Genomic DNA, 19949 nt, shown 5'->3' with positions numbered 1-19949 from the left:
AGTCGGCGTGGAGCCGCCCAAGCCCTCACCGGGGAGCAGAGAAGCCCCACGGTTGTTTGCATCTGTGCTTCTCCCATCACATCTGCCCCTTTCTCCCAGTCCCAGCTCGAATGTCCCTTTACTGTGAATACATCTCATTCAATTCAAATTCACACAGGACCCAGGGTGACTTCAGACACTTGGACCTTTCTCTAAGGACCCCAGCACTTCAGTCACTGGTGCCCCCCGGCTCTGGAAGTATCACCACTGCCCAGCTGGGCCAAGAGCCCTCACTCTCATTGTGGGCTCGACCTGACAGCAGACAAGGAAGGAGGCAGCTGGGCCTCTGTTGGTCACCTTCCCATCCGGTTCCCGGTACACAAGTACCTCCTACTTGTGTTACGTGTAAAATGACACCCGGGGGAGTGGGACAGGACGGCCTGAAGACCACTGTATGACAACGATCAAATCTTACTCAACTCTCCCAATTTCAAAAGATTTCTCCTCATGCCTTTTACACTATTACTCTCCTCATGATTATCTCCTGGAAGCTCAGCGATTCCCCTTCTGTCTGATTTGCAAAACCCAAAATACTCCGATCAGGTCTTCATGTGCAGAACCAACAAGTAACATCTGCTGTCTGATCCTCTGCAGCCTGATCATCCCCTGTTAGTGTCTCCAGTTTTACGAAACGAATCAACGCTCCACTTAACCAATCCTGTTTGAAGGCAGTTCTGTAAAACTGCCGGTGCTGGGATCAGAATTCCTGTTTAAAGTGCGTGGTCCCGTATCTTCTACTGTCACCTTCTGCTGTCAAACAGAAGAGTGAATGTTTCTTAAAAACCATCACTCCTCAGACCAACACACCATACACACTCTCCCAAGGGAGCCTCCCTGTACTTAATGATCACGTTCATTCAGTGACAAAACGAGCCCACATCACCACCATCATTTACACACTATCAAAAATGAACATGGAGCTTTTATTCAAATACTCAATAAGTCTTCCACTTAGAACAACGTGGAAATTAAATGTGAAGAATGACATTAATTCAACATTATGGCTCGTTTTACTCACAGAAGTCACAGAACTTAAAGTTATGGTTCCCACAGCCGCCGTAACTGTCACACGCAGTATATACACACCAAGGAAGGAAAGTGATCACCATAAAGAAGACAGGAAAGGCTACAGAAGTACAGGAGTACCGGGTTACAGCTGCTGGGGGACACATAACTTTGAGTATTCCCGACACTCTGCATGGAACTGAAGGTATTATTCACTGAGTAGAAGCTACATTATTTTCAGCTTCTTTGTAAACCTAGTAACTACATCACTGAATTTTTCATTAAAAAAGTACAATTAGTATTTTTCTTACAGAAGTCCCTGGTATCCGTCAACATGAGAAGATTTTTTTTGATGTTCTCAACAAGCAAAATCAAGCACTCTAATTTTTCTTTTTAAATTTTACTTTAAAAAAGTTAACACAGTGAAATTGACTTTTTACATGTGTGTACAATGCGATGACTTTTTTACACATGTATATATTTGTGTAACTACCACCACTATTGGGACATAAAACAGTCCCCCAAAAAACTCCTGCATGCAATCCTACTGTTATCACATTGTACCCTCACCCCTAATTCATGGCAGTCATTGACCTGTCCTCATCCTATAGCTTCATCTTTTTCCATAATGTCATATAAATGGAATACATGCATATTTGACACTGGCTGACATCTTTCATTTGGCCCAATGCCTTTGAAATCCATTCAAGTTGGCATCTGTATAAATAGTTCTTTTTTTTTAAATTACTGAATAGTATTCCATCATTATGAGTGTACCATAGTTTGTTTATCCATTAAGCACTGGTTTTAACCATTTTAAACAAATGTTTCCAAGGACATACTCAGGAAAAGACAAATAATCTTGAATATCATCAATGCTGAGAAGTCTTAATATGACAAAACTCTCTAATTATATACAAACATTCAGAAACTCAGCATTAACATGTTGGCATGAGGCTAGTCATCTCTCACACAACTCTCACTGTTACCTTTTAGATAAGTGGGATTTGTATGTGTGTGTGTGTGTGTTTAATGACAGCAAATTTACACTGATATTTCCATTTTATCTTGCTAAGGTGAAATTCATGGGAAGGTATGTAAATACATACAAGGTAATACATACAAGATTGCAAATGTATTAAAATGAGGAGATATTAGAATGGATGGGTCAATTATTTAAAAAAAAAAAAATGTCCTTTAGCCACCAAGGATCTTAAGAACAAGACACTGATGTGAAAAAACATTTTCTTTTGTGTACACTAAATGTGATCTTGTACAAATATCACCTCCCACGTGGCTGTCTGAAGGATCTTAGCACGAAGAATACACAGAAAGTTAAATAATAAGTGATGTAAACAATCACTGGCTGTTTAAACTGTTTAAACTGGAAGAAGACATAAACCCACATGCAGGAAAGCTAAATAAGAGTAACAAGTTGGCTGAGAAGATCACTTAAGATTTTCTTTGGGAAATACTCTATTCAAGTACATGAGTATAGCAAATGATATATATTGATACGATATATATTTAGTTAATTACTTAACCCACATCCATTACTAAGAACGTGGATACTCAGGAAGAGCGTACTCACGGACACAAATACCTACGGGGCAAAGGAAGCAGCAAAAGGAGCAAAGGGGATCAGATGGCTAGACAGACCATTAAGCAATGCTTGGATACAGTGATAGAATTAAAACAACTCACATGACAATCAGAGGTCAAAATTAGAATGCCTGTTCAGAAAAATTCGGGTCTACCAAATGGCTGAGTTTACTCTTATTCAAATTTTTTTAACACATCTTTATTGGAGTATAATTGCTTCACAATGCTGTGTTAGTTTCTGTTATACAACAATGTGAATCAGCCATATGGATACATATATCCCCATATCCCCTCCCTTTTGAGCCTCCCTCCCACCCTCCCTATCCCACCCCTCTAGGTGGTCACAAAGCACCGAGCTGATGTCCCTGTGCTATGCGGCTGCTTCCCACTAGCTATCTATTTTACATTTGGTAGTGTATACATGTCAGTGCTACTCTCACTTTGCCACAGCTTCTGCCTCCCCAGCCGTGTCCTCAAGTCCATTCTCTATGTCTGCGTCTTTATTCCTGTCCTGACCCTCGGTTCATCATCAGAAGCATTTTTTTTTACATTCCACATATATGTATTAGCATACGGTATTTGTTATTCTCTCCCTGACTTACTTCACTCTGTATGACAGTCTCTAGGTCCATCCACCTCACTACAAAAAACTCAATTTCGTTTCCTTTTATGGCAGAGTAATATTCCATTGTATATATGTGCCACATCTTCTTTACCCATTCATCAGTCAATGGACACTTAGGTTGCTTCCATGTCCTGGTTATTGTAAATAGTGCTGCAATGAACACTGTGACACATGTCTCTTTTTGAATTATAGCATTCTCAGGGTATATGCCCAGTAGTGGGATTGCTGGGTCATATGGTAGTTCTATTTTTAGTTTCTTAAGGAACCTCCATACTGTTTTCCATAGTGGCTGTATCAATGTACATTCCCACGAACAGTGCAAAAGGGCTCCCTTTTCACCACACCCTTTCCAGCATTTATTGTTTCTAGATTTTCTGATAATGGTCATTCTGACCAGTGTGAGGTGATACCTCCTAGTTTTGATTTGTATTTCTCTAATAATTAGTGATGTTGAGCATCTTCTCATGTGCCTCTTGACAATCTGTATGTTTTCTTTGGTTAAATGTCTATTTAGGTCTTCTACCCATTTTTTAGTTAGGTTGTTTGTTTTTTTGATATTGAGCTCCATGAGCTGTTTGTATATTTTGGAGATTAATCCTTTGTCAGTGGTTTCATTTGCAAATATTTTCTCCCATTCAGAGGGTTGTCTTTTCGTCTTGTTTATGGTTTCCGTGGCTGTGCAAAAGCTTTTAAGTTTAATTAGGTCCCATTTGTTTATTTTTGTTTTTATTTTCATTACTCTAGGAGGTGGGTCAAAAAAGATCTTGCTGTGGTTTATGTCAAAGAGTGTTTTTCCTATGTTTTCCTCTAAGAGTTTTATTGTGTCTGGACTTACACTTAGGTCTTTAAGCCATTTTGAGTTTATATTTGTGTATGGTGTTAGGGAGTGTTCTAATTTCAATCTTTTGCATGTAGCTATCCAGTTTTCCCAGCACCACTTATTGAAGAGGCTGTCTTTTCTCCATTGTATGTTCTTGCCTCCGTTGTCGTAAATTAGGTGACTATATTTGTGTGGGTTTATCTCTAGGCTTTCTATCCTGTACCATTGATCTATATTTCTGTTTTTGTGCCGGTACCATACTGTTACTGTAGCTTTGTAGTATAGTTTGAAGTTGGGGAGCCTGATTCCTCCAGCTCCATTTCTCTTTCTCAAGATTGCTTTGGCTATTCGGGGTCTTTTTTGTTTCCATACGAATTGTAAAATTTTTTGTTCTAATTCTGTGAAGAATGCCATTGGTAGTTTGATAGGGATTGCACTGAATCCATAGATTGCTTTGGGTAGTATAGTCATTTTCACAATATTGATTCTTCCAATCCAACAGCATGGTATATTTCTCCATCTGTTTGTCATCTTTGATATCTTTCATCAGTGTTTTATAGTTTACTGAGTACAAGTCTTTTGACTCCTTAGGTAGGTTTATTCCTAGGTATTTTATTCCTTTTGTTGCAATGGTAAATGGGATTGTTTCCTTAATTTCTCTTTCTGATTTTTCATTGTTAGTGTATAGGAATGCAAGAGATTTCTGTGCATTAATTTTGTAACCTGCAACTTTACCAAATTCATTGATTAGTTCTAGCAGTTTTCTGGTGGCATCTTTAGGATTTTCTATGTATGTTATCATGTCATCTGCAAACACTGACAGTTTTACTTCTTCTTTTCCAATTTGTATTCCTTTTATTTTTTTCTTCTCTAACTGCCGTGGCTAGGACTTCCAAAACTATGTTGAATAAGAGTGGCAAGAGTGGACATCCTTGTCTTGTTCCTGATCTTAGCAGAAATGCTTTCAGTTTTTCACCACTGAGTATGATGTTTGCTGTGGGTTTGTCGTATATGGCCTTTATTATGTCGAAGTAGGTTCCCTCTAGCCCATTTTCTGAAGAGTTTTTATCATAAATGGATGTTGAATTTTGTCAAAAGCTATTTCTGAACCTACTGAGATGATCATATGGTTTTATTCCTTAATTTGTTAATATGGTGTACCACATTGATTGCTTTGCATATATTGAAGAATCCTGGCACCCCTGGGATAAATCCCACTAGATCATTGTGTATGATCCTTTTAATGTGCAGTTGGATTCTGTTTGCTAGTATTTTGTTCAAGATTTTTGCATCTATGCTCATCAGTGATATTGGTCTATAATTTTCTTTTTTTGTGACACCTTTTCCTGGTTTTAGTATCAGGGTGATGGTAGCTTCATATAATGAACTTGGGAATGTTTCTCCCTCTGAAATTTTTTGGAAGAGTTTGAGAAGGATTGGTGTTAGCTCTTCTCTAAATATTTGATAGAATTCACCTGTAAAGCCATCTGGTCCTGGACTTTTCTTTGCTGGAAGATTTTTAATTACAGTTTCAATTTCATTACTTGTGATTGGTCTGTTTATATTTTCTAATTCTTCCTGGTTCCGTCTTGGAAAATTGTAACTTTCCAAGAATTTGTCCATTTCTTCGTGGTTGTCCATTTTATTGGCATATAGTTGTTTGTAGTAGTCTCTTATAATCCTTTGTATTTCTGTGTGTCAGTTGTGTTTTCTCCTTTTTCATTTCTAATTTTATTGATTTGCATCCTCTCCCTTTTTTTCCTTGATGGGTCTGGCTAAGGGTTTATCAATTTTGTTTATCTTCTCAGAGAACCAGCTTTTAGTTTTATTGATCTTTGTTATTGTTTCCTACATTTCTTTTTCATTTATTTCTGATCTGATCTTTATGATTTCTTTCCTTCTACTGACTTTGGGTTTTTTTGATTCTGCTTTCTCTAGCTGCTTTAGGTGTAGTGTTAGATTGTTTATTTGAGATTTTTCTTGTTTCTTGACGTGAGATTGAATTCCTATAAACTTCCCTTTTAGAACTGCTTTTGCTGCGTTCCATAGGTTTTGGGTTGTCATGTTTTCATTGTCATTTGTTTCTATGTATTTTTTAATTTCTTCTCTGATTTCTTCAGTGATCTCTTGGTTATTTAGTTGCACACTCTTTAGCCTCCATGTTTTGGTGTTTTTTACAGTTTTTTTTTCCTGTAATTGATTTCCACTGTGGTCCAAAAAGATGCTTGATATGATTTCAATTTTCTTAAATTTTCCGAGGCTTGAGTTCTGACCCAAGATGTGACCTATCTTGGAGAATGTTCCATGTGCACTTGAGGAGAAAATGTATTCTGTCCCTTTCGGGTGGAATGTTCTATAAATTATCAATTAAATCTATCGGGTCTATTGTGTCATTTAAAGCTTCTGTTTTCTCATTTATTTTCTGTTTGCATGATCTGTCCATTTGTGTAAGTGGAGTGTTAAAGTCCCCTACTATTATTGTGTTACTGTCAATTTCCCCTTTCATGGTTGTTAGCATTTGCCTTATATATTGAGGTGCTCCTATGTTGGGTGCATAAACGTATATAATTGTTATATCTTCTTCATGGATTGATCCCTTGATCATTATGTAGTGCCCTTCCTTATCTCTTGCAACAGTCTTGATTTTAAACTCTATTTTATCTGATACAAGTATTGCTACTCCAGATTTCTTTCAATTTTCATTCACATGGAATATCTTTTCCCATCCCTTCACTTTCAGTCTGTATGTGTCCCTAGGTCTGAAGTGGGTCTCTTGTAGACAGCATATATATGGGTCTTGTTTTTGTATCCATTCAGCCAGTCTGTGTCTTTTGGTTGGGGCATTTAATCCATTTACATTTAAGGTTATTATTGATATGTATGTTCCTATTACCATTTACTTAATTGTTTTAGGTTTGTTTTTGTGGGTCTTTTTCTTCTCTTGTGTTTCCAGCCTAGAGAAGTTCCTTGTAAAGCTGGTTTGGTGGTGCTGAATTCTCTTGGCTTTTGCTTGTCTGGAAAGCTTTTGATTTCTCCATCAAATCTGAATGAGATCCTTGCTGGGTAGAGTAATCCTGGTTGTAGGTTTTTCTCTTTCCTCAGTTTAAGTATATCCTGCCACTCCCTTCTGACCTGCAGAGTTTCTGCTGAAAACTCAGCTGATAACCTTATGGGGATAACTTTGTATGTTATTTTTTGTTTTTCTCCTGCTGCTTTTAATATTTTTCCTTTGAATTTAATTTTTGTTAGTTTGATTAATATGTGTCTTGGTGTGTTTCTCTTAGGGTTTATCCTGTACGGGACTCTCTGCGCTTCCTGGACTTGGGTGACAATTTCCTTTCCCATGTTGGGGCAGTTTTACACTATAATCTCTTCAAATATTTTCTCAGACCCTTTCTTTTCCTCTTCTTCTGGGACCCTATAATTTGAATGTTAGTGTGTTCAGTGTTGTCCCAGAGGTCTCTGAGATTGTCTTCAATTCTTTTCCATCTTTTTTCTTTATTCTGCTCCTTGGCAGTTATTTCCACCATTTTGTCTTCCAGCTCACTTATTCATTCTACTGCCTCAGTTCTTCTGTTATTGATTCCTTCTAGTGTATTTTTCATTTCAGTTATTGTGTTGTTCATCTCTGTTAGTTTGTTCTCTAGTTCTTCTAGATCTTTATTAAACATTTCTTGTATTTTCTCAGTCGTTGCTTCCATTCTATTTCTGAGATTCTGGATCATCTTTACTATCATTACTCTGAATTATTTTTCAGGTAGATTGCCTATCTCCTCTTCATTTATTTGGTCTTGTAGGTTTTTACCTTGCTCCTTCATCTGTGACATATTTTTTTGCTGTCTTATTTTTTTGTTTGTTTTTGATGGGTGGGATTGTGTTCCTGTCTTACTGGGTGTTTGGACTAAGGCTTCCAACACTGGAGCTTGTAGGTTGTTGGGTATAGCTGGTTCTTGGTGCCAAGATGATTACCTCTGGGAGACCTCACTCTGATGAATATTCCCTGGGGTCTGAGGTTCTCTGTTAGACCAGTGGTTCAGATTTGGAGCTCCCACTGCACAAGCTTCGGCCCAACCCTGCCTTGCGAACCAAGATTCTGTAAGCTGTGCGGGGTGGCAAAAAAAAAAAAAGGAGAACAATACCAAAGAGTAAAAACTAAAATTAGACTAGGAAACTAACAGGTATGTTAGAAAGAGCATAAAAATAAAAATATAGATGAAACAACAACCGGAAGTTAAAACAGAGCCACAATAGTAAAATAGAGGAAAAGAAAAAAAAGGGGGGAGAAAAAGGTGGAAAAGGCCTTGGCTGTGGAGGGTAGGGCCTAGGCAGAGGCAGGATTTGGGCAGTCAGCAAGGCCTATGCTTAGGACCCACAGGGCTGGAAAAGGCCCTGGGGGGTGTGGGGGCTGGGGCTTAGGCTCAACAGAACAGAAGGGGCCCCGGCCTCTGGTCTCATAGGGTGGGGGACCCCGCCTGGGAGCCCAGCAGGCTTCCGGGGCCTGAGTGGGCAGGGCAAATGCTCTCCACTCCTCTCCCGCTCCTCTGGTCCTGGAAGGCCCCTCCTGCCTGCCTCTCCTGTTCTCCCCCGGCTTCCCTCCTATGCCCCCAGGACCAACGTGGCCTGGAGGGGGCCTCTGAGGGCATAGGACTTGGTCCAAGAGCCAGGTAGACTTCCCAGGCCTATGGGGCAAGGGAAACGCTCAGTGCACCCCCCCCGATCCGAGCCCCCAAGGGTCCATCCAAGCATGGGAAACCTTCCCCACTCTCAGCCACCCCTCAGGGGCGCCAGTACTGTTCATCCTCCACTTCTCCTCCCCCCTCAGTCCCCCCATGTCCGACCGGTTCCCTTGGGGGTTCCTCCCGTCTCCATGGGTATCAAGGTCCCCCACCAGCATCCGGCAGGCACCCTAGTTGTGGGGAGACGTGAACTCCACATCTTCCCACGCTGCCATGTTGACTCCGCCCTCCATATTCAATTTTTATACAACTTTTTAGGAGGTTATTGATCATACAATCAAGGTATACACATTTATTTTTCCCCACCCACAAGATTGTTCACTTAAAGTGATTACCCTGGAATATTATCTAATATACAAAATATAAGTCAGGTGTGTGTATGTGCACGTGTGTGTATACACATATTCACTACCTATCCATCAGCAAAGTAAAGCCCAACACTTGTTTTTATAAAGTTTAAACTTTCAAACCCAGCCCCACCTATTCATTTATACATTGCCTATGTACATATCTATATATATTTCTACGGCTAATTTCATGCTACAACACCAGAGCTGAGTAGTTACCACAGAGACAGCTCTATGGCTCACAAAGCTGGACCTATTCATTACCAGGTCCCTTACAGAAAATGTCTGCAACCTTGGTATAATAAACTTTTCTTACCATATTCAGTAATATTTGCTTACTGACCTTCCATAATTGTTTTCATTACTATTAGCAGTAGATACTTTAAAAGATTAACAGTGCCTGCTTTACTTTGCTTAGTAGTTCATAACTGACAAACACACACTCTTATTAACTTCTTACAAGGAGTCTATGGGCTGTCATTAGTAATTTACAATGTACAAATCAGGAGCCAGAGCTAAGAGGCTAGATGGTTGCCAAAGAGAAACAAGAGAGTTAGCCCTTCATCTGAGTCCTGGGTATCCACTCTTCACTGAACCACAACTGTGCCCAAAACCAGAAGAATGCAAAAGTAGAACACCTCATCTGACATACAGGTAGGCAGCTCTGCACAGTAGTAGACAAAACTCTGGAGTCACAAAGACCTGGATTTGAATTCCACTTCTGCTACTTCTTGGCTCTGTGTCCTTGAAAAGTTTACTTACTTAAAGTTCACGACCATGGGAACATCTCTAAAAGGGGCAAAAAAATATTAACCTTGTAAGCTGTTAGGAGAAAAATTCATTCATTCAAAGATATCTACTGAGTACCTTCTTTGGGTCGGACACTGCACAAGGCTCTTTGTGTAAAGAGTGAGCCCAATAGATGTGGTCCAGTGAGATGACATTTACATTGCACTTTGTAGTTTCTTACACATAACCTCTCAGGGTGCTACTGGATTGGTGTTGCCACTCTATTATTTTTATTATTATGAGGACAGTGGATGTATTTGGGAAGACTGGAGAAAACAACTCAATGAAGGTGGTCAGCAACCCAAGTCCCTCCCTTCATTCTGACCATCCCTTTCTCACTGACACTGTTATGATGACAGATAGACAATCAAGGTATAACATATCTCGGGACAGTGCTGTCTTCCCCTCTCCACACAGCTTATCAACTGGTGCCCACTTCCTCCACAGTTCCGATCCGAGGCAAACCCACTTATTGCTATTCCCGGTGTTCACAGCAGGTACAGCAAGCACCACTATATGCTATTGATTCTTCCTGCCCTGCCTGTGAGCAACACGGCACCAAGCCCATAGGGTTCCTTTGCATCTGCTCACCCAGTGCCCTGGGTAGTTGTTATGGTAGCAGAGTTGCCTGGCAGGATGGGAAAGCCCATGTGATACATACTCAGAAGTAACTCTGACACCTCCTACCATCCTCTCCAGTCACACTGCTTTCCTGCTCTTCCTGACAAATACCAGGCACACTCCTGCCTTCCTGGAACCTGCACGCTGGCTGTTCTCCCCTTTAGAAATGCTTTGTCTCCAGATACGCACATGACTTGCTTCCTTGCCTCTTCTAGGACTTTGTGTAAATGTTATCTTCTCAGAAGAGATATTTCCTGACCACTGTGTTCAAAATGGTCACACCTCCACCCGAGTACTCCTCTGCTTTATTTTTCTCCATTAAATCTATCACTTTCTGAATATATCTGTAGCCCGCCACCATCTAGAACAGGATCTCCATGAGGAAATACCCTGTTGTCTGTTTTGTTGACTGCTGTGTTCCCAGTGCCTCAGGGCAGGATCAGCACGTAGTAGGTATGGGAAGGAGGGATGGAAAAAGAAAAAAGGGGCCAATCCCATGAAGCACCCTGGGACATGGTTTACATATTTGTCTCACTGACCCCACGTATGTTGAGCAATGATTTCTGAGATAAAGCAAAAATAGTAAAGAACACGTAATTGAAGTGTAGAGAAACTGACACACTTGTTTAATTCTGCAAGCCGTAGGTTGTTTCCTCTCCTCTCTGGTTTGTCATTTTGCTTCTCTGTGGTCACTAAACTGAAGCTCTGTGGTTGCCAAGCAGAGTTTCTGGAACTATCCCAACAGGGTACTTCTCTAAACCACTCAACTCATCCACTTAAACTTGCACCAAAGCGAGCTGTTTAAAACTCCAACTGTCAAATAAAGTGTTAGGGAAGGATGTACCCCATTGTGGGATTACATGGATGGTGGGGCGGTGATGGTAATAATCCTTCCATTCAGGATTACTGGCTATAGACCATGATAATAAGCCATTCCAGCACCATAATTATCCCTGCATTTAAAAGGGCACAGTGGACAAAGAAAAACATACATCTTCCCATGATGATCAACATTTTTTAGATTACCAGCTCTGAGTTCTCCCAACTTGCAGATGTGCACTTCTCTAAAGCCCTAATATACACAGTTTTATGCACAGGCTTTGGATTCAAACAGAACTGGATTTAGATCCTGGCTCTGACACTTACTAGCTGGATAATATTAGGCAAGTCATTCAACCTCCTTGGCCCTCGATTTCATGCTGAAAAGGTAATGATAAAAATAATAACAGTAATAAATACAACCATAATCATAGCAGTGAGTCCTTGTTAGGCACTTGTGACTGCCATGTACTGGGCTAAGAGCATTCTCTTTTGCTAGCATCATGAACAGCAACCGTAACTACTCGGATTTACTCCCCAACCACTTGAGTCTTAACCTCAAAACACATCCTCTTCAGGCCTTTCCGACCACATACTCAGAGCAACCACTCCCTTCTCACCTCAACTGGTTAGTTATCTAGCACTGTCTAGAGACTGCCTCGTAGTGTTGGTCATTGTTTCCAGTACCTCATCTAATCTCAATTCCATCATCAACACTGGAGATGAGAACCAGAGGGGACTCTCTGTATTCTCTAAACACTTAACTGATTTTCCAAGGCATGAGAAAGTATCTTGTAAAATAACTATTCGGGGGGGGGGGGGGGGGGGCGGGGAATGCTGACAGGAGAAGGAAGTAAGAAAAAAAATAGCAAGAAAAAGAAGAAAAGAAGGAAAAATAAGCTACTCTCCCTCTGAGTCTCCTTAATTTTAGTTTCTTCATATTGCATCTGACATTTGAGAACGCCTTCAGAACTCACCTACCCACTCGGGGCTTCCATGTATCACCACCTTCCCCAACCAAACTGAATTTCTCATGGCCCCACAGCACCTAGCCGTCAACTTCAGACACAAAGTGAATCAATATATTTTACATAAGCAAGGTTTGCAGAAAGGCTGGGAGAAGAAGAAGACAGCTTCCAATCTGACAAGATAGGCTGACTTTTACACAACTAACCGAATACAAGGTGGTGGTGGTGTTTGGCAGTAGGGTGAGATGCCCTAACCGCCTCCTAAGCCCCAAGTCTTGGTGAGGAGACCAATGGAAATGAAACGGTAAGACTACCTTTCGCCCATCAGAGGTGGGACATACACAGCCACCTACTGGAGACAATCTGGTTGTCAGGCAACCATGATAGGCTATCAGCCTGAGTAAAAGTGATAACATACAACTATGGTAATAGTTGTTAATAAAATAACGTGTCAATCACAAAAAGAGAGAGGTCCTGCAAGGAAGCCTAGGTAAAAGTTTGGACCTGCCCATTTGAACCCTACGGAGGGAAGAGGAAGCCTATCCCACAGGACTTTAAGAATCTTGGCTTCATTGGCAAAGCAGGTTGGCATGTGGAAATGGATGCAGTGGGTCCTAGCAAACAAACTGTAAGTGTGTCAAGTTCTCATCTACAGCTCAATCCCTCCTGTGAAATGGACAGCACACCAGATGCCATTTCAGTGTAGAACCTACCCATTATCCATGCAGAGTTGATTCATAGACAATCTCCTGACTCTATGTGACTTCTCATGTAGGCTGACTTCAGGGAGTTAACACACCTAACATGGATTTTTCAAGTATTTCCAGGCCCTGAAATAATTCTTTTTCCCAGCAAGTTAATGAAGTAGGTGTTGATTATGATCTGCCTTCCAAAGTAACTTGACAGCATTGAAACAATGAGCTATTAATGTCAAAATGAGCACTAGAGTCTATATAGTATTTAATTCTCACTAAAAATTAGTTGTGATTGTCATTTGCAGCTTAGTCCCATGATCATTTATCATGAGTCGGTCCTCAGAGCCAGGGGGCCACTGGACAGTTAATACAGGTCATGGAGCTTGCGACCTTCTTAGGGTCTTATCCAATGACACTCTTGCCCAGCACCAATATGCCTTCACATCTCAACCTCCTCTACCTGTTCTAATCCCTTTCTCTCTACAGACTTTGACAGAAAGCAGGATGAGGTCAGCGCTCAGCAACAGTAAAAGTAGCGATGCTTGCAAATGAAGGCAGGAGGGTCATATTGATTGTAGAGTTGGGAAAAGCACCACAGAGAAGGAAGATTTCAGCTGGGCCTTGAAAGATGAGAGGAATGAAGAAAAAAAGGGAGGAGAAGATGTAAGATGTAACAAGGATAAATGAAAATTTCATAGAACATTAAAAGTAAAGGAAGTAAAACAGTTCCAGATTACTCACAGTTTTTTTTCCTCTTGAGCAATAGGTGAATAATGGCGATGTTGCCAAGAAACTATGGTCTGTATTTGGGGGAACTCCAGGTAGACAGTGAATTCTGTCCTGAGACAAGGGTTCTGTGGGGGTGTATCAAGTGCAATATGAATCAGGGCTCAAGAAAGAGTCTGGAGACATGGAAGCAACCTAAATGTCCACAGACAGATGAATGGATAAAGAAGATTTGGTAGCATATATACAATGGAATATATTCAGCCATAAAAAGGAATGGAAATTGGGTCATTTGTAAAGACATGGATGGACGTAGAGAGTGTCATACAGAGTGAAGTAAGCCAGAAAGAGGAAAACAAATATCGTATATTAACTCATATATGTGGAATCTATAAAAAGGGCATAGATAATCTTACTTGCAAAGCAGAAATAGAGACACAGACACAGAGACCAAATGTATGGATACCAAGGGGGAAGTGGTGGTGGGATAAATTGGGAGATTGGGACTGACATATACACACTACTATGTATAAAATAGACAACTAATGAGAACCTACTGTAAAGTACAGGGAACTCTACTTAATGCTCTGTGTTGACCTAAATGGGAAGGAAATCCAAAAAAGAGTTGCTATATGTATACATACAGCTGATTCATTTTGCTATACAGTAGAAACTAACACAACATTGTAAAGCAACTATACTCCAGTAAAAATTAATTAAAAAAAAAAAAGAGAGAGAGAGTCTAGAGAACCCCTTCTACCAGTGTGTCGTTTATTCTAAACCTACCTCCTCCCGTTTTGGTTTTATGTCTGGTTGGAGCACCTGCACTGACTATTCCAGTCTCCACCTGACCTCTACATTCTCACATCCATTATTCCTCTTCCCTCACACTTAAATTTCTTCTTTGTCTCAAATTCTTTCCCCCGTAACTGTCAGCCAACACTTCATTTCCTTTGCTGACAATGGCAGGGCGAGAAAGTGACTGCAGGACATTCAGGCAATACTGCTGAAGCTCAAGCTGGCACCAAGATGGCATCGGGCACTAAAACGTGAGACAAACCCCCATGGGTGCCTGAGACCACAGATGTTCCATCTCTCACCCCCCTCTGGAAAGCTCCACACGAAATAAGTTACACCAAGGATACAGGCAAACATCCTATTAACCTCGTTGTCCTCTGGGCTTGTCACACGCCAATCCCTACCTTCTTCCTCATTTCCTCCCCCATTTCATGAAAGCCGCAGAACTCTGTTTGCTCTTCATTAGGAAGAAAAGATAAAACCAGATCTGAGACAAGGACTAACCAACTCCAGAACTCACAGATGACAGGAATTCAGCAGGACTTCCATTCATTTTATTTTTTAAATAATTTTTATTGGAGTATAGTTGCTTACAATGGTTGTGTTAGTTTCTCCTGTACCACAAAGTGAATCAGCTATATGTATATATATCCCTCATTTTTGGATTTCCTTCCCATTTAGGTCACCGCAGGGCATTGAGTAGAGTTCCCTGTGTATATTTTATACATAGTAGTGTATATATGTCAGTCCCAATCTCCCAATTCATCCCACCCCCCTTCCCCCCTTGGTATCCATATGTTTGTTCTCTACATCTATGTCTCTATTTCTGCTTTGCAAATAAGTTCATCTGTACCATTTTTCTAGATTCCACATATGTGATATTATACGATATTTGTTTTTCACTTTCTGACTTACTTCACTCTGTATGACAATCTCTAGGTCTATCCATGTCTGTACAAATGGCACAAAAACTACCATGTGACCCAGCAATCCCACTCCTGGGTATATACCCAGAGAAAACCAAAATTCAAAAAGATACATGCACCCCATTCACTGCAGCACTATTTACAATAGCCAGGTCATGGAAGCAGCCTAAATGTCCATTAACAGAGGAATGGATAAAGAAGATGTGGTACATATGTACAGTGGAATATTACTCAGCCATAAAAAGGAACGAAATTGTGCCATTTGCAGAGACATGGAAGGATTTCCATTCATTTAAAAAATACATAAAGAACAGACTTGTGGTTGCCAAGGGGGAGGGGTTTGTTTGGGGGAGGGAAGAGGTGGGAGGTTGGGGTTAGCAGATGTAAGCTTTTATATAGAGAATGGATAAAAAACAAGGTCCTACTGTACAGTACAGAGAACTATATTCAATATCCTATGACAAACTATAATTGGAAAGAATATTTTAAAAAAGAATGTGTATATATGTACATATATATGTATAACTGAATCACCTTGCTGCACAGCAGAAATTAACACAACACTGCAAATCAACTATACTTCAATAAAAAAATTTTTTTATTCATAGATAATAAATTCAGATTTTAAATGAGTATTCAACTTGGGCTCTACACCTGTCTAAATCTCTCTATATCTTCAGTCAATACTATTTAAAAAGAGTTCCTTGATAGTATGATGAGTTTTTTCCAACAAAACCAAAAAAATGCTGACTTTAAATCATAAACTGAAGAGAAGTCGAAGAGAAGACACTAAGAAAAGCCCTATGAATGCACACACTGCCATCATTGATTTCTCTATTAAAAAAATATTGATGGAGCACATACCATGGGCCAGGCACGGAGCTGGGCCCTGAGCAAAGACAAGTTAGACAAGACTTCCCCAGTCACGCCACCCCCAAATTAACATAGCCTAGTGTAAAAGATAAGCAAGGGAGGGGCTAACTTCTGTGCCAAGTGATGAACTGGATCCTCAGATAGTGGGAGCAGCCCACCCAATACAGGGGGAGAAGGAGGAACGGGGAGAGGAGCAGTGGGTAGGTGAGATAGTGCACCTGACCACAAGTGATCCTACGGGTCTGATGAGCTGCAGCCGTCACTCCATCCTCTGCAAACAGCTCACCAAGCAGATAAATGGCAATGAGGGGCCACGGAAGGAAGACTCAGTCTCAGTCTATGTCAATTATTTTTAGGGCAGGAGAAGAGAAGCAGAAGATTCTTTTTCAAGAAAGAAGTTTTTAGTTGTTGTTGTTTGTTTGTTTGTTTAATGGCTGAGTTAAATCCAACCCAGAATAACCTAAAGGACTGAACATTCCAGGCTCTTCTGCAATTAGCTGGAGAAGAGAAAATAACCACTACCACCCATCTGCAAACCATCCATCTGCCATCACATCACGGACAGACCTCAGCACAGCCCACAGCCACTGCAGACACACGTCATGTCAGAAAGCCCTCCAGCCTTCATTCAAGGCAGAGCAGAATGCTCACCACCCTTGACCACCCCCCATCCACACTTCAGGCCTGTGTTTGTCATATTCCCTCACCTATCAAATCCTACTTATCCTCTGTGCCAACTTGAACACTGCCTCACACATGACAAGCCCTTGCGTCCCCACATATGATCTCCTCCAACCACTGAGCTGCCAGGAGAAAGGCTTGAATGTTTTGCACAGACAGCCAGCCCCAATATCTGTTTGCCTCTTATGCTACAATTAATGCTATGTCCTAATAGATCACAACTTGAAGGCAGGGTCACATTCTTAACCATCTCTTATTTCCAATAGAATCTTTATGATGCCCGAGTTAGAGTAGGCATTAAATATTTATAGTCAGCGAAATAGTTTAACAGCACTAACTTTTAAAACAACTTACTCTAATTTGAGTTTGTTAGCCTATCAAGGCCAAGAAGCCCACCTATTTTTTTTCTGGTCAGTTAATAAGTAACAAGAAGATAAAGATTAACATTAGTATACAATTTAACATCTTACCTCTTTCATAGTGAACTATGAATTAGGAACTATGTTTAAAAATTCACTTAATTTATATTTTGATTAGTGGAAAAAGATATTTCAAATTTATAAATAACAGTAAACATCAGAAAAAATTGTTACAAAAAGGATTTCATAAATGTTAATGGTTATGAAACAAATAGTTAAGTCATTTAATGGTTAATGGTGTCTTAACATAGTAATGCTTCCAAAAGAATATGGTCTTCAAATATCCACAATCCCACCCCCCAGTGAAATCTAAATGTATGGCATAATTAAGAGGCTTTGGTTCTAAAAATAAAACCAAAAATCCTAGTGGAATAACCAGTTTTCTCCATAATTATAACACTAACCTAAAATTAGGTTAAAAAAATTAAGCCATTGCCTCAACACTGAAACCTACTTCCAGTGCCATAAATGTAAGTTTTTTTAAAAAACTGATTAAACTGATTATCCAAATCATAGTTGGTCATCTGATGATTACATTTAAATTAAATTCATCCTAGAAATATAATATTTGTCACATAATTATATTTGGTTATTTTTATTATAGAAATACTAAAGCTTTATAAAAATCACTGAATTGATAAGAATTTGTTTCCTTTAATGTTTGGCTTTCTTTTCATTTTTAGAGGAGGCAAGTGAAGTTGCCCACAGGTAAGTGTGCACACATGTGCACAGGATCAGACACTCACGCAGGTATGTACTTGTGAAGGAGAAGAGAGTTCCAACTCTCTGGCAGTCAAAAGGAGACACATATTCTTACATTTCTTAGGAATGTGAATATGCATTTTTGTCTGTGGGTAGTGGAGACAGAGAGATAGAAACAGACACACATTTCAGCAAAAAAGTCAAAGTTATGCTCTTGATTTCTTTGCCAGGAGATGGAAAACAGAAAACTCATCCAATAGGGCTTTTAATGCCTTGAAGTATTCTAGGAAGGTTATTTGTAATACTTTGAAAATACATAGAGGTCAACCCCCAAACAAATGGGAACACTGGGTGCAATCAATATTACCTTCGTTTAAATTCTTATAAATGGCATCCTCTCCATGCAAGCTAACCACAAAAATAAATTGTAACCAAATTTTTCAAGGGCACTGAATACACTTTTAAAAAAAGAAAAAAAGAAAGACAAACAGGGAAGTGCCCAGCCCTGGTCTCACCTCTGGCCCTTCTGGCGCATCCTCTCCAAGGGGAGTTTTCTGGAGCACATCAAAGATGCCATTGCTGGAAGCCCTCCTGTCCTCGGCTGGAGAGGCGTAGGTCTCCTCGGAGTCTGTTTCCACTACATGGAAGTGGCCTGCTTCTTCCTGGCTCCAATCCAATTCTTCTTCAGACTGTTTCAAAGAGCTACTGCTACTTTTGGGAACGATCCCTGCCGTCGACAGGCTGCTAGGCACCGAGGTGTAGGATGACTGGGGCAGGGAGTAAGGCCGCCCCTCCGGGGCCAAGGCCTCAGCCTCCAGGAGGTCAGGAACGGAGAGGCTGAGGTGGCGGTCCAGACAATGCCTGACCCGTAAGTCCAGGGGTTTGTCCGAGTTCTTTTTCACCTTCCTCTTGCTCAGGCTGATTAACAAAGGCCTGGTCCGCTGTTTTAAAGAGCCCCAGACAGAAGGTTTATCCAGATCCATGGCTGCATGAAGATCCAGGAAGTCACTCTGGGAAAGAGTGCGTCTCTACAGGCCCTTCCTAGGAAACAGAAGACAAGAAGAAAGAACATGAAGCTACTCTGTGCTGTCAGGGCACATCAAAGTGGAAAACATGACTCAAGAATCTTACCCTCCCATTAAGTGATCAAGATCGAAACATTTGATTGGTAACATCTACAAATATCAGGAAAAGCATTCTTATGGAACTGAATATATAAGATCTTTTTATCAGAGTAGTTACAGAAAAGTTAAAGCAATGAATGCATGAAACTATAAGGTTGACACAAAAAATGTGACATTAAAAGACTGTTTTCTGAGTTTGGCTTATTTCACTCATTGCACTCCAGGTTCATCTTTGCTGCTGCAAATGACAGAATTTCCTTCTTTTTATGACTACATAATATCCCACTGTATATGCATGTATATACCACATTTTCTTTACCTATTCATGCTTCAATGGCCATCTAGGTTTTTTTCCAAATCTTGGTTACTGTGAATAATGCTGCAGTGAAAAGGGATGCAGATATCTCTTGGAGATACTGATTTCATTTCCTTTGAATATATACCCAGAAATGGGATAGCTGGTTTAATTCTAGTTTTTCGTTGTTTAAGGAACTTCCATATTGTTTTCCATAATAACTAGAGCAATGTATATTTCCACCAACAGTGTGTAAGTGTTCCCTATTCGCCACACCCTCGCCGACACTCATCTCTTTGTCTTTTTTCTTTTTATAATCACCACGTATTTTTGAAATTT

General features: G+C 40.3%; 1 protein-coding gene across 8 annotated transcripts in view; it reads right to left on the bottom strand.

Annotated features, from left to right (window-relative positions):
• MCTP2 (multiple C2 and transmembrane domain containing 2) overlaps positions 1-19949 on the bottom strand; it is a 257535-nt gene that overhangs the window by 170974 nt on the left and 66612 nt on the right. For all 8 annotated transcript variants that reach the window (XR_005018816.1, XM_036843935.1, XM_036843934.1 and 5 more), the window contains one exon: positions 18707-19232. Coding sequence is in view for 7 of the 8 variants with exons in the window: in XM_036843935.1 (XP_036699830.1) it covers positions 18707-19174 (468 nt within the window). In the remaining variant the exon portion in view is untranslated. The remainder of the gene's footprint in view (positions 1-18706; positions 19233-19949) is intronic.

This window comes from Balaenoptera musculus, chromosome 2 (assembly GCF_009873245.2).
Source record: "Balaenoptera musculus isolate JJ_BM4_2016_0621 chromosome 2, mBalMus1.pri.v3, whole genome shotgun sequence".
In the NCBI taxonomy this organism is placed as follows: domain Eukaryota; kingdom Metazoa; phylum Chordata; class Mammalia; order Artiodactyla; family Balaenopteridae; genus Balaenoptera; species Balaenoptera musculus.
The sequence above is the reverse complement of the archived record's forward strand: the minus strand, read 5'-3'. Positions and strand labels throughout refer to the sequence as shown.